At 43.7% G+C, this 27,045-nt stretch overlaps 1 protein-coding gene and 1 long non-coding RNA gene across 2 annotated transcripts in view; both read left to right on the plus strand.

The window, feature by feature from the left end:
- Positions 1 to 27,045, plus strand: part of LOC142259188 (uncharacterized) — a 184,596-nt gene that overhangs the window by 111,010 nt on the left and 46,541 nt on the right. The window contains 1 exon segment of the mRNA XM_075331688.1: positions 9,628 to 10,733. Within this exon segment, the coding sequence (XP_075187803.1) occupies positions 9,628 to 10,733 (1,106 nt within the window).
- LOC142259163 (uncharacterized) lies at positions 1,527 to 2,090 on the plus strand. The gene is made up of 3 exons (XR_012727929.1): positions 1,527 to 1,645; positions 1,729 to 1,826; positions 2,024 to 2,090. It is a non-coding gene; the product is annotated as an uncharacterized LOC142259163 (long non-coding RNA).

Genomic DNA, 27,045 nt, shown 5'->3' on the forward strand with positions numbered 1-27,045 from the left:
CACGCGGCCAGCAGACGGCGCTGGTGCCGCTCTCTGACGCTCCTCCGTCTCCTAGGCAACACACTGCAGCCTGGGGGAGGAGGAGTGTCAGAGCGGAGGAGAAATGTCTCCTCCGCTCCAACACAGATTTGATCTGCCGGCGTGACTGCACTAGCAGACCAAAGCTGCAGCATCGAGCGACAGCACGCGTGCCAGCAGAATGGGCTCAGCGTGCCCCTGGTGGCACGTGTGCCATAGGTTCGCCATCACTGCCCTATATGATTTGTTAGACGGACACTGGCATTATAAGATGGACCTCATTTAAAAAAAAAAATTCTCTTTTCCTTCACCAAATTTGGGGGTGCGTCGTATAATCAGGTGCGTCTTATAAAGCGAAAAATACGGTATATAGAGACGCAGTAGAGGATGAAGATGTCGCCCTCATCAAGGAGCTGTTATGTCTTCTCTCACGTGTAATGAATTTCTCCTGCAGTTTTGCTGATGCCGATTCCAGTGTCGGTAAATGAGAGGAGAATTAGTGATATGGAAGATGAGTCTATGAGAAACGTATTCAGCTGCCGACTCCGAGGAGGAAACTGCTTGTTGTGTGTGGCCTAAATATATAGGATTTATTAGTAGAAAGAAAGAACTGACTACTGTAAAATACTAACAATAGTAACACATAACGCTCCCCCATTACTCCTGTGCCCCCGCTGCTGGGGTCCCCGCCAGTCTCTGGATTTCCTGTCAGTTTAGTCACTGATAACAAACGTGATCTCTGCCGTCAATCAGTGGCTGAAGCATTAACTGAAACAACCAGTGACTGGGAGCGGAGGAGACGTCTTAGTCAGGAATTCAATTTATGTTCCAGTCCATACGAAACAAGAGCGAACAACTTCTACACGTTCTGTCTCCTCATATGTTTCCCCTTATTATCTCCAGTAATTGTATTATTACAGCGGATTCTTTATGATGTTACATCGTCCTCTTCTCCCCATTCAGGTCCCTACAATATCGGATCCTCTCAGTGGAGATCTTCTATAGAAGAGAATTCTCCTGATTGACCCATCAAGGATGGATATGGACAGGGACAAGATGGCGGAGAGGATATTACACCTCACCCTAGAGATCCTCTTCCGGCTTACTGGAGAGGTGAGAGATTCTGATGACGTCACATTACATCATTCTTATCTATGGGAATAACAGATGGACAGAACTGGAGAGGTGAGGACTCTGGAAATGTCTGGAGTGAGATTTATTACTGTGTCTCTCCATAACCAGGATTACACAGTAGTGAAGAAGACCTCTAGTGAGCGCTGTCAGGCCCCTGTGTCTGAGGGATGGGGAAGACCCCTGAGCCCAATCACGGGGCTTCCACCTCACCCCCCGATACATGAGGAGATCAATGACCAGAAGATCCTAGAACTCACCTACAAGATGATTGAGCTGCTGACTGGAGAGGTGACACTGCTGGGAATGCTGGGACATTATACAGTAACGCTATGAAGGGATCGGGGGTGACGGTATCATTGTATGTGTCAGGTTCCTATAAGGTGTCAGGACGTCACCGTCTATTTCTCTATGGAGGAGTGGGAGTATTTAGAAGGACACAGAGATCTGTACAAGGACGTCATGATGGTGGTTCCCCAGCCCCTCACATCACCAGGTAATAGACAGGACTAAATACACACGGCCTATAATTATCTGTATGTAAGGAATTAATTCAGTCCCTGTATGTGTCTCCTCCAGTTCTATCCAGTAAGAGGACAACACCAGAGAGATGTCGACGTCCTCTTCTCCCACAGGACTGTAAACAAGAAGATCCCGATGTTCCTCAGGATCATCAGGTAGATGGAGAGAAGGGGCCATGAAATCTCCCTATGATGTGTAGACGGCTGTGAAGGTCTTGTGCTCAGTCTTGTTTTATCCTCCAGTATTATATGTGTTATACTTGTGTAATGAGAGCGGTGGAGATGGCAGGATTAGAGCTGATCATAGATGGGACTTCTCCATCTGTCTGTGACTTTTACAATATTTGTTTCAGGGGGAAGATCTGACCCATATTAATACAGAGACATATGCGAGGGGTGATGAGCGGAGTAAAGAGGAGATTCCTACAGATAACCGCCCAGGTGAGTAGTGACCACTAAATGCAGAGAAGTCACAGATTCTTCTCAGTCTCCGGCTGTGGCTGCTTTATCAGGGTTGTAGTCCGGCCATATCAAATGGTCACCATTCTGCTACTAGACCACCACATGCTCCTCCACCCAAAACTGTCCTCATTATTTTGGGCATTGGACGCTCTTCTGTTGGAGTGAGATCTGTAAAAGTCAGATCTTACAGGTAGGATCCATCCTATCCCCTGAAATTAGAAGATGTTGACCCTTTGCTGCCCAGATCTCTAATCTGCAGAGCCAAATGACAGCGTACGTAGAATGTGCAGACAACTTAGAAAATCATGGGAAGAAAAATCTAATCTGTATGGTGGACCCCTAAGAGAAAGCGGAGGGTAATGATGCTGGTGACGTCCTAGAATCTCGGCATCTCATTGATGAATCTTCCTTCTCTCCCTTCTGCTGAATGTACTGATCGGATTGTTACAAAGGTCCAGTCTTGTGAAACTTCCCATTTATGACGAGACACCATTCCATGAGCGGTGAAGTTCCTACTTTCCGGGCAGTCACAATACATGTGAAATAGATCTGAAGCCTCTGAGTTACACATGGGACATTTAGAAGATTTAATATTTCCGATCTCGGGCATAAAAGCTGAGGATGGTGTAACCTGTGAATTACCATAGATTGAAACCTGCTCTCATTTTCTTAGACAGAAGAACGTTAGCAGAATTTATAATTATTTTTCATTGTTTATGGTACAATAAGTTTTTATTTCATTATTCAAGAATTGACAAATATTTTGTACAAATATAATTTTGAATACAAAACACGAGACACAATAATGTCATACAAAAGGGGGTAGAGAAGAAGAGCACACACTATAAAACATAAAATATAGAAACACATAAGGGGAAGAAAAGCATCAATTTAAGTACAAAAAGCCTCATATCATTACTAGATGTAACATGGATTGGTTAACCAAGTCTCAAAGTCAGGAGAGGTAAAGGAAGACCGGGGTAACCGTGTCCTCCTATTCATAAGACTCAGAACGGAGACAATCATCTGAAATTATTACATTTTCCATCCGTATTAAAAAGTCCACAGATGCAGCCAATTCCAGCTTAGAGGGGAGAGGATGATCTCCAGTGTCTAGAGATGACTTGCCTCATTGCTGTCAGAGATATTCAGAAGAGACCTTTCTTGATGGATGAAACTGACATTGGAAATATGGAAAGTAACGCTGCTTCTGGAGAGTTCTGTAGTGTTGTACCAAAGAGTTTATTAAAGAGGTCAAAGATTTTGTCCTGAAGATGGTTAATACCTGAACAGGCCCACCGAATATTGGTCATATTGCCCACAGCTGAGTCACATCTCCAACACTTATCAGATGTACCAGGCAACATGTGATGAATACGCTCGGGGGTCTTATACCACCTGGACATGAACTTATAGTTCATCTCTTGGATATGGTACTAGAGAGGAAAAGAAGCAGGCATTAGCACTCAGCTCAATATAGAATGCATGACAATCAATATATAAATAACCAGAAATCTTTTATTGAAAACATACCCCAATAAAAACATTTAAAAGGCAAAAAACACCAGACAAGAAAAACAATGATTTGCTGTGGTGCTATACAATGATGCAAAGTATTAACCAGCAAAGGACAAAATGGTATGGTATGGGGGGTTCACCAGACTTCTGATTGCTACCTTGATCACTTAGGCACTTAACAGTGATGTACTTCTGTTATGGTGGGTTATTTCATTTGTGCAATTATCCAGCTGTGCCATTATATGTGTATGTTTTTGCATCTTTTGAATGGACTCATTGATATGTCCTATGGCTATTTTGTCCTTTGCTGGTTAATACTTTGCATCATTGTATAGCACCACAGCTAATCATTGTTTTTCTTGTCTGGTGTTTTTTGCCTTTTAAATGTTTTTATTGGGGTATGTTTTCAATAAAAGATTTCTGGTTATTTATATATTGATTGTCGTGCATTCTATATTGAGCTGAGTGCCATTGCCTGCTTCTTTTCCTCTCTAGTACCAATTGTTTACAGCAGACTGTGCACCCTCATTTTCTTATATTGGTTGGCTGTGCATTCCCTTTTTCTTGCTTCATCTCTTGGATATGACAAGATACAGAGATCTTATGAGTAACCGTAAAGATCTCATCCCACTCGGCAGAAGAAAGTGATTTATTGCGCTCCCATTCACACGCCCCATGAAATGGAGCCGGGATGTTTAAAGCATAACCATGATCTTAATTTTTATATCATAAATAATTAGTGCACATGAAAGTAAGCAATTCTGTCATATATCTTATTCTCTGGAGGAATTGATCAGTTAAAATTTTCAATCCTGAGGTAAAAATCTGTATTCAATGAAGACTTTCCCATTACTGAGGTAGGAGATGGCGGTTGTTACTGATGAGACTCTCTGATGATGACAGGAGCTAGAAGCAGAGGGAGAAGCTGGACACGGAGGAGCTAGAGGCAGAGGGAGGAGCTAGAGGCAGAGCTCCTCCCACTTGTATCTACATAGAATCCCATCAGAATGATAGAGGATTCCCCCGGTGATCTCAGCCAGTGAGTGCAAAACTTTGATCCCAAATGGTCTTTGTTCGGTGTTGAGGAAATAAATGTGAGCAATACACACTCTAAAGCAGGGGTCTCAAACTCAGCTGGGTGCATGGGCCGCATATAGAAAAAAAAAAAATGAGGGGGCCCGCATTATTTGCAGGACAAAGTGAACATTTTTAATGAATCCATGTTTTTTTTTCTATACATCTTGGATCACTTTTGTAAACATTTTTCGCTTGTTTATTATAACAAACGTGCAGTTTTTTGTTAAGTTTATGTACAGAAAAGCATTTTTAATGTAAATAAAAAAAATGTCATGCTTTAGGATTTATTTTTTTTTTACATTTTATCACCTTCTTGTAATTGTTTTACAATTAGCAGCATCATATAGTAATCTTAGCCAAAATCTTGTAGTAATGTGCCCATGCTGCAGTAATGTCCCCATCCATGTGCCCTGTAGTAAGGTGCTCATCCTTGTGGTATTGTGCCCAGTAGTATCTGCCCATCCTTGTAGTATGTGCCCAGTAGTATAGTGCCCATCCTTGTGCCCTGTAGTATTGTGCCCAGTAATATTGTTCCAATCCTTGTAGTATTGTGCCCATCCTTGTAGTATTGTGCCCAGTAATATTGTGCCCATCCTTGTAGTATTGTGCTCATCCTTGTAGTATTGTGCTCTGTAGTATTCTGCCAATTCCCGTAGTATTGTGGCCATCCCCGTAGTATTCAACCCATCCCTGTAGTATTGTGGCCATCCCTGTAGTATTGTGGCCATCCCTGTAGTATTGTGGCCATCCCTGTAGTATTGTGGCCATCCCTGTAGTATTGTGGCCTATCCCTGTAGTATTCTGCCTATCCCTGTAGTATTCTGCCTATCCCTGTAGTATTCTGCCTATCCCTGTAGTATTGTGGCCATCCCTGTAGTATTGTGGCCATCCCTGTAGTATTGTGGCCATCCCTGTAGTATTGTGGCCATCCCTGTAGTATTGTGGCCATCCCTGTAGTATTGTGGCCATCCCTGTAGTATTGTGGCCATCCCTGTAGTATTGTGGCCATCCCTGTAGTATTCTGCCCATCCCTGTAGTATTCTGCCCACCCTTGTAGTATTCTGCCCATCCTTGTAGTATTGTGGCCATCCCTGTAATATTCTGCCCACCCTTGTAGTATTGTGGCCATCCCTGTAATATTCTTCCCACCCTTGTAGTATTGTGGCCATCCCTGTAATATTCTGCCCATCCTTTAGTAATACGCAAACAAAAAAAATTCTCCTCACCTTTCCTCCGTTCCCTGTGTGCCCATGATCAGTACTTGCAGAGTTTTGGATGCAGCATGCTTCAGCTGCGTCCAAAACCCTGCTATGTATGGTAAAAGCACAGTGGGCATGGGATTTCTAAAAACCCCATGCCCACTGTGCGTGTACGGCCCGCAGTGAAAACGGAACTGCGGTGTGGCTTCCAGAGGCCGCAGCATGTGAATTTATGCTGCGGAGTCGGAAGCGTCCTTCCTAGGCAGAGCACAGCGAGGAGACCGCAGCAGCCCGAACCCCTGATCACAGGCACGGGCAGCTGCGGTCTCCTAAGGAGTAGACTTGCGGCCCCGCCGATCAGGACGCGCTGTGTCCAGCACGCAGCGGGTCCTGATCTTGAGCACGTACCTTACCTGCTTGTTGCGGCCCGTGACGATCGCGGCTCTGTGCTGAGGGTCGGCGCCGGCAGGAACTTCACTGCATTTGAATCCATTTGTGGTGCAGCGCAGAGGAGCTGTGTCTGGACCAATGGCTGCTGCCTGCCAATCAGATGCAAGGAAGTGACGTCGCTGTATGACGTCACCTCCTTGCATCTGATTGGCAGACAGCAGCAGCAACTGGGATAGAACTGACAGCTCCTTGCGCGGCACCGCAGATGGATTCAAATGCAGTAAAGTTCCTGCCGGCGCCGACCCTCAGCATAGAGCCGCGATTGCCACGGGGTCTGCGAGCCGCAACAAACAGCCTCAGGGGCCGCATGCGGCCCGCGGGCCGCGTGTTTGAGACCCCTGCTCTAAAGAAAATGTATCAACTGTCCGAATCAACTTGCGACTCCAAAATCTGGTGTGTAAGGGATTTGTGGAAAGCAATAGAAACACCCTTCGATTTATTATTTGGGTTAGTAGAAAGGGAACAGGCATTGTAGTATCTATTTGAATACGTAAAAACTGAAGAGAACTTAATGTTTGTTTCCGAAAGCATATCTATTGAGACCCTTTTTTATGTAGATACTAATATATCTGACTCTTTTTCATAAGACTATTTACAATATAAGATGTAAATGTTAACTTAGCCATAGTCACAATTAGAAAAAGGGAGGGAGAATGACTAAGATAGGATATAGACGAGACAAACCTGGGGAGAAATGCGATATTCGAAGGGACAACTTCCATAGGCCACACTAAACTGTTAACTCCTAGCAGGAGAAAACTGAACCTTATGAACAGGTCCCAATATCTAAGTGGGGTTAAAGAAGCCAAGACAGGGATAGTCTCCACAAGAGACCCGTATTACTCAAATACCCAAAATATGTATAGTATACCCACTAATATAGAGAAAATCAAGACGAAAGAGAGAAAGCAGAAAAGAAAGATAATCAGAGTAGGAAATGAAGTGACAATGATACATTAGGTGTAAAAAAAAAAAAAAAAATACAAATACTTCTTGATACGAATTCTCAAATCAAGCTCCTGCCTACCATTTATAGGCATTAATAATGACCGAATTGTAAATCTAGTGATAGTAATAAGTACAGATCAGTCATCCTGGAGAAGACCTCATGTCTCTGAGATGCCCATCACTGAGGGATAAGCATTGCAATTTTGGTGACTTTCTCTGTTTCCCAATTAGCATGTGGGATTAAAGGAGGTAGAGTACGAAGTGCCGGCCATTCTGGCAGATGGATCTGAGTCGAAGGTAGATAATTTGGTCAGGAGGTCCCCCAAGTTTTTTAATTCTGCGGAGCGGCCATATTGTTTTGCAAACAGTTGAAGTGAGGAAACGCCCAGTGGTAGGAGAACCCTTTGGTCTCAAAGTAACTCAGTGAGTGGTTATTAGGCTTTACGAAGTTGAAGTGTGCTCCTGGCCAGATCTGGGAGGATAACAATGTCATAGTCTTCCAGTTGTATGTTCTATTTAGATCTTGCAGCTTGCAAAATAGTTTACTTCTCCTTGTAAAAATGAATGCAGGACACATCATCACGTGGTCTTCAGGCCAAGGTGTATTTGGGACCAGTATCTCTGAATTATATCAATTTCCATAAGCGAGTCCTCTTTCCTCCCAAGTAAATCATAGGATAAAGTATTAATGGTTTTCTCCCGCATATGGGAAGAGATTTCTTCAGACAGGCCACAAATACAGAGATGGCTCTCTATGTCATCTTTAAATGTTAGAATATCTGAGATCTGACATCTGTTCAGATATAAGATATTGGTCCTCTATTGTTACATATAAAAATGTTGCGTCAGACTCTAGGTCATCCACTCTGATGCCCACTTGTGTGATGTCCTGTTTAACAGAATACAGGGCTCGGGTCTGAGTCTCCTCTAGTCTATTAAACATGGCCTCCAGGTCCTGCTTTGTGGGGATTGAGCACAGATGTTCTTTCCAATCTCCTTGAAAGAGGATTGTGATAAACTGCACAAAGAACATGACACCTACGCCATGATAAATTGCTAAGCTGTGCGTGGTTGATGGCTATAAAATACATTTAATCACATGTACAGAATCGTCATGAATTCTATTATGTTTGCAATCCTAAGAAATTCAGATTACTGTACAATATGGGGAGCACTAATACTTCCTCTACTTTTCTCGCGAAAACTCATCGTAGCTCCAATGGTTTATCTTAAATGCGTACAACTCCGCTTTACTAGACTAGGTTAAAAAGTTCTCTCTAAATGTCTAATATTTCTTCAAGAAACTCATCTGACAGAAGATATTGGCCCATGCAATAGTTTGGATTGCCGAGAGCCCCCGAGCTACATACTGTAATTACTCCAGATGTGTCACCTCTAGTTACTAAATCACTGACGGTGAAGGCTGTCGGGGTGGAGGGCGGTCATCTTAGTAGATGTGTTATGTCTATAGTCACAGTTTTCTCTATAGTAGTTAGTACCAAAGCCGCTCTTATTTCATGGCTTTCCACTGCAGCCAGTTTTCTGCTCCTATCCAGGCCCCATTTCTCCAATCTGACATCTGTCACTGTACATAACACCTTTGTAATGCTGAATCTGATCCCAGTGTTTCTGAGATTTTTTTTCGTGACACATTTTACTTTATCTTAGCTGTAATGTAAGATTGATTTGTCTCCTGTTCACTTAAGAAAAAAAAAGTCTGAAATTCGCTTCAAACATTGCTTTTGGATGTTCTTAAAACAAATAGTGATACCACAACATATAGTCAATAAATAGCATTTACCGTATTCTGCTTTAGCCTAAATTACTATTTTGACTGTAGAGGCAGTCTCTGAGTGGATGTTGTAGAGGGAAAATTTCAACTATACCATTATACTGCCCAATACATAGCACCCAGCTTGGGCTTCAGGAACCACGCAAACCTTAAATGTTTGTGGGTTCTGTGGATTTTTATGGATTGGATTATGAAGCCACATCATTTTTCAAGAGTTTTCAGCTATAACCAATGTGGAAACACCCTATCTTTTTAACTGATGGAGTAGACGTTTTTTGGTTTAATTTTGGTGACAAATCATTTGTTGGATTATTATTCAAATATGAACAAAGAGGATTGAACATCATGGTCTACTGGTTTCTGCTCAGAGCTCTAGTGTTAAATTGTGAACTGTTTTTGTTTCAGTAAATATAATTTATAGATTGCTACATAACTTGCAATTTCTATAGCTATTTTACAAATTATATCCTTACATTTTTATATATTAAAAATATTTTTTTGTTCTTGGCAGATGACTGCACCAGGAGATCAGAAGCACAGCTGACATCTTCAATTTTTAAATCAGATGATCTTGATATCACACAAGCAAATACTGAAGCAAATGCCATTGCTCCAGATAAAGCATCATCTCTTCAAAGCAAAGATCTATCATCTGATTCTTTTAAACAGGTCCTATCTTCTGATTTATCACAGACTATTAAGAAAAATAAAAGTCACAAAACAGGCATTCAAAATAGAAGTGCTCTTACAGGAAAGACGCCATTTTCAGTTTTAGAATCTGAAAAAATAGATAAAAAAAATCACACAGGGGTGAAAGGATTTTCTTCAGAGTCTGTTAGTTATCAGAGAACTCGCACAAGGAAGAAGTCATTTTCATGTTCAGAAAGTGGCAAATGTTTTGCACATAAATCAAATTTTGTTGCACATCAGAGAACTCACAAAGGGAAGAAGCCTTTTTCATGTTCAGAATGTGGGAAATGTTTTCATCGTAAATCACTTCTTGTTATGCATCAGAGAACTCACACAGGAGAGAAGCCTTTTTCATGTTCAGAATGTGGGAAATGTTTTTCACGTAAATCACATCTTGTTATACATCAGAGAACTCACACAGGAGAGAAGCCTTTTTCATGTTCAGAATGTGAGAAATGTTTTGCACATAAACAACATTTTGTTACACATCAGAGAACTCACACAGGAGAGAAGCCGTTTTCATGTTCAGAATGTAAGAAATGTTTTACATGTAAATCACTTCTTGTTATGTATCAGAGAACTCACACAGGAGAGAAGCCTTTTTCATGTTCAGCATGTGAGAAATGTTTTGCACATAAACAAAATTTTGTTACACATCAGAGAACTCACACAGGAGAGAAGCCGTTTTCATGTTCAGAATGTAAGAAATGTTTTACACGTAAATCACTTCTTGTTATGCATCAGAGAACTCACACAGGAGAGAAGCCTTTTTCATGCTCAGAATGTGGGAAATGTTTTGCACGTAAATCTCATTTTGTTACACATCAGAGAACTCACACAGAGGAGAAGCCATTTTCATGTTCAGAATGTGGGAAATGTTTTGCACATAAATCTGATTTTGTTTCACATCAGAGAACTCACACAGATTAGAAGCCTTTTCATGATAGAATGTGGGAAATATTTTACATACAAATGCAATCTTTTTGAACATCACAAAAATCACACGGGTGGTAGCCATTATCATACCTAGACGTTTTAGAAATGTTTTACTTGAAAATTATAATTTGTTTACCATTAAGAAAAATTCACACAGGGAGAAGCCATATACAGGTGCATCTCAGAATATCATCAAAAAGTTAATTTATTTCAGTAATTCAATACAAAAAGTGATACACATATAGTTATATAGCATCATTACAAACACAGTGATCTATTTCAAGTGTTTATTTCTGTTAATGTTTATGATTATGGCTTACAGACAATGAAAACACAAAAGTCATTATCTCAGAAAATTAGAATAATTACCACAACGCACCTGCAAAGGCTTCCTAAGCGTTCAAAATGGTCCCTTAATCTGGTTCAGTAGGCTACACAATCATGGGGAAGACTGCTGACTTAAGAGATGTTAAGAAGGCAATCATTGACACACTCCACAAGGAGGGTAAGCCACAAAAGGTCATTGCTAAAGAAGCTGGCTATTCAGAGAGTGCTGAATCCAAGCATATTGATGGAAAGTTGAGTGGAAGGAAAAAGTGAGGTAGATAAAGGTGCACAAGCAACAGGGATAACCGCAGCCTTGGTAGGATTGTTAAGAAAAGGCCATTTAAAAATTTTGGGGAGATTCACAAGGAGTGGACTGCTGCTGGAGTCAGTGCTTCAAGAGCCACCACACACAGACGTACCCAGGACATGGGCTACAACTATGGATTCCTTATGTCAAGCCACTCATGGCCAATTAACAACGCCAGAAGCGTCTTACCTGGGCCAAGGAGAAAAAGAATTGGACTTTTGCTCAGTGTTCCAAGGTGTTGTTTTCAGATGAAAGTATATTTTGCAATTCATTTGAAAATCAAAGTGCCAGACTCTGGAGGAAGAGTGGCGAGGACACAACCCAAGCTGCTTGAGGTCTAGTGTGAAATTTATACAATCCATGATTGTTTGGGGAGCCATGTCATGTTCTGGTGTAGGTCCGCTGTGTTTTATCAAGACCAAAGTCAGTGCAGCCGTCTACCAGAAAATTTTAGAGCACTTCATGCTTCTCTCTGCCAACAAGCTTTTTGGAGATGGAGATTTAATTTTCCAGCAGGACTTGGCACCTGTTCACACTGCCAAAAGTACCAAAACCTGGTTTAATAACTACAATATCACTGTGCTTGATTGGCTATGGGATATTGTCAAGAGGAAGATGGGAAACACCAGACCCAACAATGTAGATGAGCTGAATGCTACAATCAAAGCAACCTGGGCTTCCATAACACCTCAGCAGTGCCACAGGCTGATCGCCTCCAGGCCACGCCGCATTGAGGCTGTAATTCATGCAAAAGGAGCCCCAAACAAGTATTGAGTAGATTTACTATAAAAACATTTTTTCAGTTGGTCTTAGATAATAATCTAATTTTCTTAGATAAAGATTGTTGGGTTTTCATTGGCTGTAAGCCATAATCATCAACATTAACAGAAATAAACATTTGAAATAGATCCCTCTGTGTGTAATGACTGTATAATATATAGGAATAGATCCCTCTGTGTGTAATGACTATATAATATATAGGAATAGATCCCTCTGTGTGTAATGACTATATAATATATAGGAATAGATCCCTCTGTGTGTAATGACTGTATTAACTTCACTTTTTGTATTGAATTACTGAAATAAATTAACTTTTTTGATGATTTTCTAATTAATTGAGATGTACCTGTAGTTGACAAAGTGTAGAAGAAAACACAAAAGAGACGGTCAAAGTAGAGGCAAGTAAGAAAACAAGAAAGGGAAAGCATGTTAGAAGTTACATTAGAATTATAATATATACAGTTACTAATAGACGTCTGTTTTCTAAAAATCCAATAAAAAGCAATATTCCATGTGTATTGAACATTCACATTTTTAGACACTGATGAGCAAAAGGGTTAAAATGTTTTAAACTTTTACTTCTTCAGCGCTCTATTGGGAGACCCAGACGATTGGGGTATAGCTACTGCCCTCCGGAGGCCACACAAAGCACTACACTAAAAAGTGCAAGGCCCCTCCCCCTCTGGCTATACCCCCCCGTGGTATCACGGGTTCTCCAGTTTTCAAGCTTTGTGCGAAGGAGGTCAGACATCCACGCATAGCTCCACAGATTTTAGTCAGCAGTAGCTGCTGACTATTTCGGATGGAAGAAAAGAGGGCCCATATAGGGCCCCCAGCATGCTCCCTTCTCACCCGTGGATGGTGTTGTAAGGTTGAGGTACCTATTGCTGGTACAGGGGCTGGAGCCCCACATGCTGTTTTCCTTCCACATCCCCTTGTAGGGCTCTGTGGAAGTGGGATCCTGCCGGCCTCTAAGCTCTGACGCCGGGCTCCATCCACAGACCCATAGCACCTGATGGATACGGAGCAGGAGTACAATCAGGGACATGGCCCTGCATCATACAGGTACTCTGTGTCCCCGGCAGGCACAGACACACTCCGGGCTGGCTGGGTGTTGTAGTGCGCCGGGGACCGTAACGTTGGAGTTAGTGTTCCTACAGTTTACTGGGGGACTTTGTGTTGTGGGAACGCAGCGCCGACCCCCACTGGACCGGGCGGCGCTGCTGTGACTTGTGGTGCGCCGGGGACACGCCGACCGCGCTTTTACGGCGGCGGCGTTTATAACTTTAGTCCCCGGCTTTTTGCGGCCTAGCTCCGCTTCGTTCCCGCCCCCACCCTGTCAATCAGGGTAGGGGAGAGACGCTGTTTCGCAGCAGCGACGAGGGCTGGAGCCTGATTTACATGCTCCAGCCCTCTCACTAGGCACAGAGGGAAGCAGGCTTCCCGCTCTTAGCCAGGAACGCCCAGGGCCCGCCCCCCCTCCTCTCCCAGGACGCCGGCAGCCATTACATGCAGTCTGGCTGGAGGAAGGACGCAAGGCTCTGGGAGACCTGGACTAGGGGGCTTTTGGAGATCACACACCCGCTCTTAAGCGGGCGGTAAGCGGCTTTTCAGCTGGCCCCTCTAGTGCCTCAGTGTGTATTGGTGTACTGTGTCACCAGATATATATATTTAGTTATTTCTTGCACTGTAAGGTCGCTTCCTGGCTGGATACCCCAGATCGCTCTGAGGAAGCAGCAACATGTCATCCACAAAACGCAAGGCTGCCAAGACTAGGGCTGTGTACACTGCGTGTGCTGCATGTGGGGCTGCTCTACCAGCAGGTTCCAAAGACCCCCATTGTGTGCAATGCTCAGATCCGGTGCTGCTTCGCCAGCCGGAGTCCGGAGAGGTAGTGACCCAGGCTGAGACGCTTGTAAGTCCTGCCCCGGTGTCAGGGACAGACTTTGCAGTTTTTGCTGATGGAATGTCTGTGACTATGGCAAAGATCCTTGAAACTTTGCAATCCATGACTGGGGCTCAGTCTATGGACACGGCGAGGTCTCTGTCCTCTAATCCCCCTCAGTTGGAATTAGTCCAGACTGCAAGGGGGTCCCCGGTTTCCCAGGCTGAGTATTATGACTCAGATGATAGCCCCAGCCACCCTAAGCGAGCTCGCTGGGAAAGACCCTCAACGTCATCACACTGCTCAGGGTCTCAGCGCAATCAGTCGCCCTGTGATGCGTCTGAAGAGAGTGATCAGGAGTCTTATCCTGGAACCCCTCTCAATCTGGATACCCCGGATGGGGACGCCATGGTAAACGATCTTATCTCAGCCATCAATAGACTGTTGGATATTTCTCCCCCAGCTCCTTCTGCAGAGGAGGCAGCAGCAGAGCAGGAGAAGTTTCGTTTCCTCTATCCCAAGCGTAAATTGAGTGCTTTCTTGGATCACTCTGACTTCAGAGAATCAATCCAGAAACACGACGCTCATCCAGAAAGGCGTTTCTCTAAACGTTCTAAGGATACACGTTTTCCTTTCCCCCCTGATGTGGTCAAGCGCTGGACCCAGTGTCCAAAAGTAGACCCCCCGATTTCCAAACTTGCAGCTAGATCCATAGTTGCAGTGGAGGATGGCGCTTCACTTAAGGATGCCAATGACAGACAGATGGACCTTTCATACATCCAGCGGCGCCGCAAGTGGCGTCCCTTACCTCGCAGATGTTTGCGTCTTACGCTATCAATGCGGTCCTAGAATCTACCAGCCGCACCTCAATGGCGTCCGCCAATTCGGTAGTTTTGCGCAGAGCCTTGTGGTTAAAGGACTGGAAAGCAGATGCTGGTTCCAAAAAATGTTTAACCAGCTTGCCTTTATCTAGAGATAGACTGTTTGGCGAGCCATTGGCTGACATCATTAAACAGTCCAAGGGTAAAGACTCTTCTTTACCCCAGCCCAGATCAAGCAAACCTCAGCAGAAAAAATGGCAGCAGAGGTTTCAGTCCTTTCGAGGTTCGGGCAAGACACAATTCTCCTCGTCCAAAGGGACTCAGAGGACGCAAAGAGTCTCAGATTCCTGGCGGGCTCACGCACGCCCCAAGAAAGCAAATGGAGGAACCGCTTCCAAAGCGGCTACCTCATGACTTCCAGCCCCCCCCCTCCGCATCTCCGGTTGGGGGCAGGCTCTCCCGCTTTTCCGACATTTGGACGTCACAGGTCAAAGACCGGTGGGTGACAAACATTTTGTCTCGCGGGTACAGAATCGAGTTCAGTTCTCGTCCTCCAGCTCGGTTCTTCAGAACCTCCCCACATCCAGACCGAGCAGATGCCCTGCTGCAGGCGGTGGACTCCCTAAGAGCGGAAGGAGTAGTGGTTCCTGTACCGCCTCAGGAACAAGGGCGAGGGTTTTACTCCAATCTCTTTGTGGTTCCAAAAAAGGACGGCTCGTTCCGTCCTGTTCTGGATCTAAAGCTGCTCAACAAACATGTGCACGCCAGACGGTTCCGGATGGAAACCCTCCGCTCTGTCGTTGCCTCAATGTCTCAAGGAGACTTCCTTGCCTCAATAGACATCAAAGATGCTTATCTCCACGTGCCAATTGCTACAGAACATCAACGTTTTCTACGTTTTGCGATAGGAGACGACCATCTCCAGTTCGTAGCTCTGCCATTCGGTCTGGCGACAGCCCCCCGGGTCTTCACCAAGGTCATGGCGGCGGTGGTAGCAGTCTTGCACTCTCAGGGACACTCGGTGATCCCTTACCTAGACGATCTACTTGTCAAGGCACCCTCTCAAGAGGCATGCCAACTCAGTCTACATGCTACGCTGGAGACTCTACAGACGTTCGGATGGATCATCAACTTTCCAAAGTCGAATCTGTCACCGTCACAGTCGCTAACGTATCTTGGCATGGAGTTTCATACTCGAGCAGCGAGAGTGAAGCTTCCGCTGAACAAGCAGCGGTCCCTACAGACAGGGGTGCAATCCCTCCTTCAAGGCCAGTCGCACCCCTTACGGCGCCTCATGCACTTCCTCGGGAAGATGGTGGCAGCCATGGAAGCAGTTCCCTTTGCGCAGTTTCATCTGCGCCCACTTCAATGGGACATTCTCCGCCAATGGGACGGGAAGTCAACGTCCCTGGACAGGAAAGTCTCTCTTTCCCAGACGGCCAAGGACTCTCTACAATGGTGGCTCCTTCCCACCTCATTGTCTCAGGGAAGATCCTTCCTGCCCCCATCCTGGGCAGTGGTCACGACAGATGCGAGTCTGTCAGGGTGGGGAGCAGTGTTTCTCCACCACAGGGCCCAGGGGACGTGGACTCCGCAGGAGTCCACCCTTCAGATCAATGTTCTGGAAATCAGGGCAGTGTATCTTGCCCTACTGGCCTTCCAACAGTGGCTGGAAGGAAAGCAGATCCGAATCCAGTCGGACAACTCCACAGCGGTGGCATACATCAACCACCAAGGAGGGACGCGCAGTCGGCAAGCATTCCAAGAAGTCCGGCGCATTCTAATGTGGGTGGAGGACACAGCATCCACCATATCCGCGGTTCACATCCCAGGCGTAGAAAATTGGGAAGCAGACTTCCTCAGTCGCCAGGGCATGGACGCAGGGGAGTGGTCCCTTCACCCGGACGTGTTTCAGGAAATCTGTCGCCGATGGGGAGTGCCGGACGTCGACCTAATGGCGTCCCGGCACAACAACAAGGTCCCGGCATTCATGGCGAGGTCGCGCGATCAAAGAGCTCTGGCGGCAGACGCATTAGTTCAAGATTGGTCGCAGTTCCGGCTCCCATACGTCTTCCCGCCTCTGGCACTCTTGCCCAGAGTGTTACGCAAGATCAGATCCGATTGCAGCCGCGTCATACTCGTCGCCCCAGACTGGCCGAGGAGATCGTGGTATCCGGATCTGTGGCATCTCACGGTCGGTCGACCGTGGTCACTGCCAGACCGACCAGACTTACTGTCCCAAGGGCCGTTTTTCCATCAGAATTCTGCGGCCCTGAACCTGACTGTGTGGCCATTGAGTCCTGGATCCTAGCGTCCGCAGGATTATCTCAAGGAGTCGTAGCCACAATGAGACAAGCTAGGAAGTCTACGTCTGCTAAGATCTACCACAGAACGTGGAAGATTTTCTTATCCTGGTGCTCTGCACAGAGAGTATCCCCTTGGCCATTTGCATTGCCCACCTTTCTTTCCTTCCTGCAATCGGGGTTGGAAAAGGGCTTGTCGCTCAGCTCCCTTAAAGGGCAAGTCTCGGCACTATCCGTGTTTTTTCAGAAGCGTCTAGCACGTCTTCCTAAGGTGCGCACGTTCCTGCAGGGGGTCTGTCATATTGTGCCCCCGTACAGGCGGCCGTTAGATCCATGGGATCTGAACAGGGTACTAGTTGCTCTCCAGAAGCCGCCTTTCGAGCCTCTGAAAGAAGTTTCCTTTTCTCGCCTGTCACAGAAAGTGGCGTTTCTTGTTGCGATCACATCGCTTCGGCGAGTGTCGGAGCTGGCAGCTCTGTCATCCAAGGCTCCCTTCCTGGTGTTCCACCAGGACAAGGTAGTGCTGCGCCCCATTCCGGAGTTTCTCCCTAAGGTCGTATCCTCGTTTCATCTTAATCAGGATATATCCTTGCCTTCCTTTTGTCCTCATCCGGTTCACCGGTATGAAAAGGACTTACGTTTGCTAGATCTGGTGAGAGCACTCAGAATCTACATTTCCCGCACGGCGCCCATGCGCCGTTCCGATGCACTTTTTGTCCTTGTCGCTGGTCCGCACAAGGGGTTGCAGGCTTCTAAAGCCACCCTGGCTCGATGGATCAAAGAACCAATTCTAGAGGCCTACCGTTCTGCGGGGCTTCCGGTTCCTTCAGGGCTAAAAGCCCACTCAACCAGAGCCGTGGGTGCGTCCTGGGCATTACAACACCAGGCTTCGGCTCAACAAGTGTGCCAGGCAGCTACCTGGTCGAGTCTGCACACTTTCACCAAGCATTATCAGGTGCATACCTATGCTTCGGCGGATGCCAGCTTAGGTAGAAGAGTCCTGCAGGCGGCAGTGACACCCCCGTAGGGGAGGGCTGTTTTGCAGCTCTAACATGAGGTATCTCTTTACCCACCCAGGGACAGCTTTTGGACGTCCCAATCGTCTGGGTCTCCCAATAGAGCGCTGAAGAAGAAGGGAATTTTGTTACTTACCGTAAATTCCTTTTCTTCTAGCTCTTATTGGGAGACCCAGCACCCGCCCTGTTGTCCTTCGGGATTTTTTTGTTGTTTGCGGGTACACATGTTGTTCATGTTGAACGGTTTTTCAGTTCTCCGACGTTATTCGGAGTTAATTTGTTTAAACCAGTTATTGGCTTCCTCCTTCTTGCTTTGGCACTAAAACTGGAGAACCCGTGATACCACGGGGGGGTATAGCCAGAGGGGGAGGGGCCTTGCACTTTTTAGTGTAGTGCTTTGTGTGGCCTCCGGAGGGCAGTAGCTATACCCCAATCGTCTGGGTCTCCCAATAAGAGCTAGAAGAAAAGGAATTTACGGTAAGTAACAAAATTCCCTTCTTTCAGGCTCCATTTTTCACCATCCACTACAGCTTTGAATGTGAGACTTCCATCATTTTATAAACAATCATCTTGGCTATCTCATACATGAATGTGACTTGTGACTATTTAGCATATGATTAGTGATGCAGATTCTTCTCATGTCACTGCATTTTTCTGTTTTGCTCCTAAAAATAAATTTTTTTATTCATTTGTTAGGGTTTTGTAAATCCACTTTTTGGCTTCCAACACTGCCTGAATCCTTCTCTGCATGTTCTGGATCAGATTCAAGCATGTCTCCACCGAAATCTGATCCCAGGTCTCTTCTACACGGTCCCAATGTTTGTGCATACTGGTCTACTCTTTTGAGTATGTATATAGCTTTTTCTTCAACTCTACCCACAAGTGTTCAATTGGGTCGAGGACTGGGGACTGTGTGGACAATCTACTTTATTGTCATTTAACCATTTCTTTACCAATCTCAAATTATGCTCCGGGTTGTTGTCCTGCTGCAATACTGTCATCCTTTTCATACCCATAGTATTGGAGTAGTATATAGAAAAAGTCCAGCTCACCCAATGGAGACGGCTCACTGTTTGATCGGTGCACGGAAAAGAAAGCAGAATCCCTCTGCAGCAGGACATAGTGTAGAAAATTATCCAGCATCCAGATCAGTAGATTGGTTAAAAATCAATTTTCCTTTATTCCAAACTTCATAAAAGCATAAAATTCTCCATCATGATGAAGAACGCATCACAAGGCGTGTAAGGTGGACGTGTTTCGGACAAATAACTAGTCCTTAATCTGAGACAACACATAATACATCTGAACACATACTTATAAAAGGAACCACAGGAAGTCATGGAACAATCAGAGCTGAACCAGGCCACCTGATATGCTGAGTAATGAATCGCAGTAACCCTTACAAGACACTCAAAATTTCGTTTCTAACATTCATGCCTGTTGGAGTTCTACTTTGTAACATTAACATCCATTTTGCCTCAGGGCGCAATAATAAATCATTTAAATCTCCACCTCCCCTCAGTGTCTGCACTTTCTCTATTGCATTAACTCTAAAGTGACTCAAATCACCTCTGTATATGCAAAAAATGACGGGAGGCGGCTGATAAACTGCGTGTGGTGGTGTGACCTACGTCATAAACGTGCTCCGATATGCGGCGTCTTAAAGTTTGTGAAGTATTCCCCACATACTGGATATTGCAATCTGTACACGTTATGACATAGATCACACCAGCAGAACCGCAGTTCATCAGAGACTAAATTTTAAATTCCTTTTTTGTAACAGAGGAAACAGTTTTGTCCGTATTCCACATGAATCTGCACAGCCCACAGTTTTTCTGGCCGCATTTTAAAGACCCACAAGTGGGTAGCCAATTCCTTGCAGTTATTTTATAGTTTTATTCCTCCTGGACACGAATTTGACTCCATTTTTAATATGGTTTTTAACGTGTCATCTACATATAAAATCGGCAAGAATTTTTTAATGATATTAATAATCCGATAAAAATCGGTACTGTAGCTTGTTGAAAAAAACAATAGGCATATGACCTTCAGCAAGAGCAAGGTTTTTTTTGGTATTATTTCTGCTTATTTTTAAATAATCCTCTCTAGTTTTCTCATCCGTTTTTTGTTTAGCTCTCTCTATATTTTTATTAGAATAGCCCCTCTTCATAAAGCGCTCTCCAATAATCTCACATTGTTTCTCATATATATGGGGTGCAGTACATGTTCTCTTCGCTCTTATAAACTCCCCCGTGGGGATATTAACTATTACATGGCGCGGGTGACAGCTGGTTGCATGTAATAACGAATTCCCTGCTATTGTTTTTCTGAAAATATCACAGTCAATTTTCCCTTCCTCCAGGTTTGCTGTCCAAAAGAGGGATTGTTTGAACACTATACTGATATGTAAACCGTATATTGCATGGATTATTGTTAATGTAAAAGGCGAAGCTCTCAATGTCGGCCACTTCACCATCCCACACGATTATAACATCATCAATAAATCTCAAAAAAAGAAAAATATTGGCAGAAAAAGGATTTTTTTCCGAAAAAATATATTCCTCCTCCCACCAAGCCATGAAGATATTGGCGAGAGAAGGTGAAAATCTAGAACCCATAGAACAACCTTGTACCTGTAAATAAAGATCATCCAGAAAAGAAAAAAAATTGTTTTTTAACAAAAAATAAGTAACTTCAATTAAATAGGTTTGTAAATCAACTGAAAAATTACTATATTTTTACAGGTAGATTGTTACAGCCAAAATGGCCAGATCGTGGGGGATGGAGGTGTACAAACTTTGCACATCACAAGTTAGCCAGCAAAAAGAGCTCCGCCATTTCACCTGTGAAAAAATATTCAGAACATGCTTAGAATCCTGCACGTAACTAGGTGAGATTTTAGCTAGGGGACTCAATCTAACGTCCAGCCACTCTGACAGGTTCTCATTGAGAGATCCTATGCCAGATATGATTGGGCGGAAAGGTGGTGGAAAAATTTCCTTGTGCACTTTTGGGAGTGTATGGAGCAAGGGGGTTCTGGGATACAAAGGACAAAAATAATCCAGCTGTTTTTGATTAATAATTCCCAAACTAAGGCCCCTATTTAGGATTTCCTGCAGTTCTGATCTGATATTTTCCGTGGGGTCACGATTAATCCTTCTATATACATCACTGTTATGAAGCATAGCTCTAACCTCTTTTTCATATAACCCAGTGTCGAGTATAGTTACAGACCCTCCCTTATCGGAATTCCTCACAACAATATTGTCATTAACAGATAACAAATCAAGTGCCTGTCTTTCAGCAAGAGAGATATTAGAATGTCCATTCTTTTTTACATTGTAGATTTTCATAAGTTCATCCTCAACAAGGTACTGGAAATCGTCCATAATCTGCAGTTTGGAATGCTCAGGATAGAACTTGGGATTAGGGATCCTTGAGGAAAAATTGTTATCCGTTAAATGTGGTAACCTGGATCCAGATTCTGACAAGTCCCTCAGATTTGTAATGGTGACCTGCTCCTGGAAAGAGGTGGGTGTAAATTCCTCTGGATCCATAGCAAAATTCATAGCATTACTATCCATAGCATTCCTCTGGCCTGAGTCCTCCACAAAAAAATGTCTCTTAAGGGTTAATCTTCTCATAAAATGGTTTACATCAAGCATAGTATTAAATATGTCCATTTTTGCAGAAGGAACAAAATTGAGACCCCTTTTAAGAATATTAATTTGGTCATTAGATAAGATGGAAGCAGAGAGATTCAAAACCGTAAACTCTTCAGTTGAATCTAGAAGTGTTTGTTCCGCGCCGATCTTCTGAATTCCCTTATTATGGGGGTGTTTTCTCCCTGATCTCCTTTGGCGTTTTTTCTTCCTGGACCGTTTTTTGAACGATTATTACTGTGGCAATTCTGTTGATCCACACCCTGTGCGTTATTATAGCTGGTGGAAGACAGATTCTCAGTATCAGAGTTGTCTGTATTAACATCCGTATTGTCCATATCTGTTGAAGAAAAGCTTACTCTGTTCTCTCTCCGTTTCAGAATAGAGGGATTAATATTATTACGTCTCCTTCTATAGTCATGCCAGTTATATATGTGGTTATTTTCATAATCGCTCTTATCCCTTCTAAACTTTTTTTCTTTTATAGCTGTAATAGAGGCCTCCATTTTAATCAAATTGTTGTTAATTTTTTCTTTAGTAGTTTTGAAAAAGGTACAATCTTTAAATTTTGTCAGATCATTTTCAATTTTTTTAATAGATTCCTCCAAAGTCAGCATCTTAATCTCCTCTCTCTCCACAATCAAATTCATCAGCTTAGTGGAACAGTCATTCAAAATGTTATCCCATTCTTTTACAAATTCAGGGTCATATTCTGTAGTAGGGCGCTTTTTAATGCGCAAACCCCTAGGGATCATTCTGCTGTTCACATAAGCCTGCAGGGTTTTGTGGTCCCACCACACCCTGAGCCGGGAAGACATATGTTTCTCAAGTTCCCACATAAGCGATTTCAAATCTGTTTCATTCTCAGGTGGGGCGGTATGCATGTTAGAAAAAATATTAGCAGCCTTGTCCAGCCGTTGCCGACTGTTCACATTGAAGAAATCATCACAAATAGTACCATCAGAATTGTTAATAGCAGTCTCTGAATTCATGGTCACCAGGAATTTCTAGAATATATATAACGCAATTGCGATTATAGGGGAGCACGAGAAGTAGGAGATCCAAGCAATGCAGTATATAGAGAAAGTCCAGCTCACCCAATGGAGACGGCTAAATGTTAGATCGGTGCACGGAAAAAAAAGCAGGATCCCTCTGCAGCAAGACGTAGTGTAGAAAAATATCCAGCATCCAGATCAGTAGATTGGTTAAAAATCAAATTCCCTTTATTCCAAACTTCATAAAAACATAAAATTCTCCATCATGATGAAGAACGCATCACAAGGCGTGTGAGGTGGACGCGTTTCGGACAAAAAACTAGTCCTTAATCTGAGACAACACATAATACATCTGAACACATACTTATAAAAGGAACCACAGGAAGTCATGGAACAATCAAAGCTGAACAAGGCCACCTGATATGCTGAGTAATGAATCGCAGTAACCCTTACAAGACACTCAAAATTTCGTTTCTAACATTCATGCCTGTTGGAGTTCTGCTTTGTAACATTAACATCCATTTTGCTTCACGGCGCAATAATAAATCATTTAAATCACCACCTCCCCTCAGTGTCTGCACTTTCTCTATTGCATTAACTCTAAAGTGGCTCAAATCACCTCTATGTATATGCAAAAAATGACGGGAGGCGGCTGATAAACTGCGTGTGGTGGTGTGACCCACGTCATAAACGTGCTCCGATATGCGGCGTCTTAAAGTTCGTGAAGTATTCCCCACATACTGGATATTGCAATCCATACACGTTATGACATAGATCACACCAGCAGAACCGCAGTTCATCAGAGACTGAATTTTAAATTCCTTTTTTGTAACAGAGGAAACAGTTTTGTCTGTATTCCACATGAATCTGCACAGCCCACAGTTTTTCTGGCCGCATTTGAAAGACCCACAAGTGGGTAGCCAATTCCTTGCAGTTATTTCATTGCCCAGAGTGTTTTTATTTTTATTCTTTTTGGAGTGATCACTAGGGGACACCCTATTAGCGATAGTTTTATTCCTCCTAGACACGAATTTAACTCCGTTTTTTAATATGTTTTTTAACGTGTCATCTACATATAAGATCGGCAAGAATTTTTTAATGATATTAACAATCCGATAAAAATCGGTACTGTAGCTTGTTGAAAAAACAATAGGCATATGACCTTCAGCAAGAGCAAGGGTTTTTTTGGTATTATTTCTGCTTATTTTTAAATAATCCTCTCTAGTTTTCTCATCCGTTTTTTGTTTAGCTCTCTCTATATTTTTATTGGAATAGCCCCTCTTCTTAAAGCGCTCACCAATAATCTCACATTGTTTCTCATATATATGGGGTGCAGTACATGTTCTCTTCGCCCTTATAAACTCCCCCGTGGGGATGTTAACTATTACATGGCGAGGATGACAGCTGGTTGCATGTAATAACGAATTCCCTGCTATTGTTTTCCTGAAAATATCACAGTCAATTTTCCCTTCCTCCAGGTTTGCTGTCAGTAGAATGTCCAAAAAGGGGATTGTTTGAACACTATACTGATATGTAAACCGTATATTGCATGGATTATTGTTAATGTAAAAGGCGAAGCTCTCAATGTCGGCCACTTCACCATCCCACACGATTATAACATCATCAATAAATCTTAAAAAAAGAAAAATATTGGCAGAAAAGGGATTTTTTTCCGAAAAAATATATTCCTCCTCCCACCAAGCCATAAAGATATTGGCGAGAGAAGGTGAAAATCTAGAACCCATAGAACAACCTTGTACCTGTAAATAAAGATCATCCAGAAAAGAAAAAAAATTATTTTTTAACAAAAAATAAGTAACTTCAATTAAATAAGTTTGCAAATCAACTGAAAAATTACTATATTTTTGCAGGTAGATTGTTAAAGCCAAATTGGCCAGATCATGGGGGATGGAGGTGTACAAACTTTGCACATCACAAGTTAGCCAGCAAAAAGAGCTCCGCCATTTCACCTGTGAAAAATTTTTTAGAACATGCTTAGAATCCTGCACGTAACTAGGTGAGATTTTAGCTAGGGGACTCAATCTAACGTCCAGCCACTCTGACAGGTTCTCATTGAGAGATCCTATGCCAGATATGAGTGGGCGGAACGGTGGTGGAAAAATTTCCTTGTGCACTTTTGGGAGTGCATGGAGCAAGGGGGTTCTGGGATACAAAGGACAAAAATAATCCAGCTGTTTTTGATTAATAATTCCCAAACTAAGGCCCCTATTTAGGATTTCCTGCAGTTCTGATCTGATATTTTCCGTGGGGTCACGATTAATCCTTCTATATACATCACTGTTATGAAGCATAGCTCTAACCTCTTTTTCATATAACCCAGTGTCGAGTATAGTTACAGACCCTCCCTTATCGGAATTCCTCACAACAATATTGTCATTAACAGATAACAAATCAAGTGCCTGTCTTTCAGCAAGAGAGATATTAGAACGTCCATTCTTTTTTACATTGTAGATTTTCATAAGTTCATCCTCAACAAGGTACTGGAAATCGTCCATAATCTGCAGTTTGGAATGCTCAGGATAGAACTTTTCACAATCCCTCTGACGTATTGGGATTGTGAAAAGTTACTGTCATGCCATCAGAGTCGAAATTGATGTTAGCTTGGAAACGGTGTAAGAGGTCAGCACCCAGAAGATTAATGGGACAGGAGTCTGGTCAAAACTTCAGGGAAAGGGCTGATTGGGACCGGCACTGTGAGTTGGTTTCTAGTTGGTGTGCCATCTACACCAACACAAGTAAAAGTATCTGAAGTAAGAGGGACTGATAAAGGTAGGTCTTGTTGTCTAATAACCGTTTTGGCCGCACCTGTGTCCACTATGAATTTGATTGGGTTCTCATCTACCATTAGGGTGACTGTAGAGCAAGGGGAAAAGGCACTTGTAGTATAAGCCATGGTAAGTTCAGGCGTGCCTAACCATCATTGCGGCTGTTGTTGAGCCTGATCTCGGTCACCTTGTTCAAGTGCTAAGTATTGTCTTCTTGGTTGCCGGCTATCAACATTCCGTGGGTAACACTTATTGGATGGTGTTCGACAATCACGTTTGATATGTCCTTCCCTTCTGCATCGGAAGCAAGGGCCTCTGACCCCTCTCTGGTCAGGTTAGTTTTGAAATTGTGGTGAAGGTTTGGCTGTAGTCTGATAGATAGCGGGAGGGTACACTTGCATAGGAAATGGTGATACATTAGACATGACGTATTGAGGGTCCTCAGAGTCCTTTTCCGTCAGGACAACCATCGCCTTCTTGGAGGGCTTCATATTCTTCTGGAAGCACTTTGCTATAATAATAGCATCTGTCATGGTGGCATTTTCAATTTCAGGGCGAGTCTTCATTATATTATTCCTAAGCTCCTCCCTCAGACCAGCGACAAAGGCTTGTGACAGAAGCTGAGCTTGAGGCTTAATTTGTTGTGAGAATCCGAGGTCTGCAAACATCTGTGTAAGCCTGGAAGCGTACTTTTCAACTGACTCTGCTTGTTCTTGAATCACATCCTTAAGGCTAGTAGCTTGATCAGATAAACGGTCTTGTGCCCAGGATTTCAACTGTTCGCAAAAAGTGATACCGGATTGCCAAGTTTCTTCAGAAGACAGGCGAGAATCATTCAGGGCCCCTTCCATGACTGGCCAATAGGAGTCTCCTGCTTTATCTTGGGCCAGTGACATTAAATCTTGCCATGTAGCTGCATACATCTTCTAGATTTGTACGATACGGCGGTAGAATGGCATAGGTTGGGCCTCTGGGTCTGGCAGTGTGGAGACTAAGGTGGCTGCCTGTCCAGGAGTAAAGTTTATATACATCAAGGGTTCTGGGTTGTCCTTATCAAGTATGGCTTTCTGTGTCCGGATTGGTACTTGATCATCACTTGCATCTTCAACCATAATAGGTAGTCTCGTGGAGGTGGTAGTGGGTGTGGATGGGCGAACGTATCCTTGAAGGGCGTCCTGAATGACCTTAACAGTCGCTTCCAAACTTCCAACTAGACAAATTGCTTGCAAATTCAATATTTGACTATGGATCAGGGGCATTATAGTTTTAACAATCTCATTTGGACAAGCGCTGATAGGAAATCTGAAAACTCCAGCTGAAATGGGGGGCAAGGCTATTGACCGTAAAGTCATCTGGGTCTGAGAGGTCCGGGAAGCGTGTAGGATGGCTGCTTCGACTGCCTCTCGGAGGATCCGGCAACT

Source organism: Anomaloglossus baeobatrachus, assembly GCF_048569485.1.
Source record: "Anomaloglossus baeobatrachus isolate aAnoBae1 chromosome 5 unlocalized genomic scaffold, aAnoBae1.hap1 SUPER_5_unloc_3, whole genome shotgun sequence".
In the NCBI taxonomy this organism is placed as follows: Eukaryota; Metazoa; Chordata; class Amphibia; order Anura; family Aromobatidae; genus Anomaloglossus; species Anomaloglossus baeobatrachus.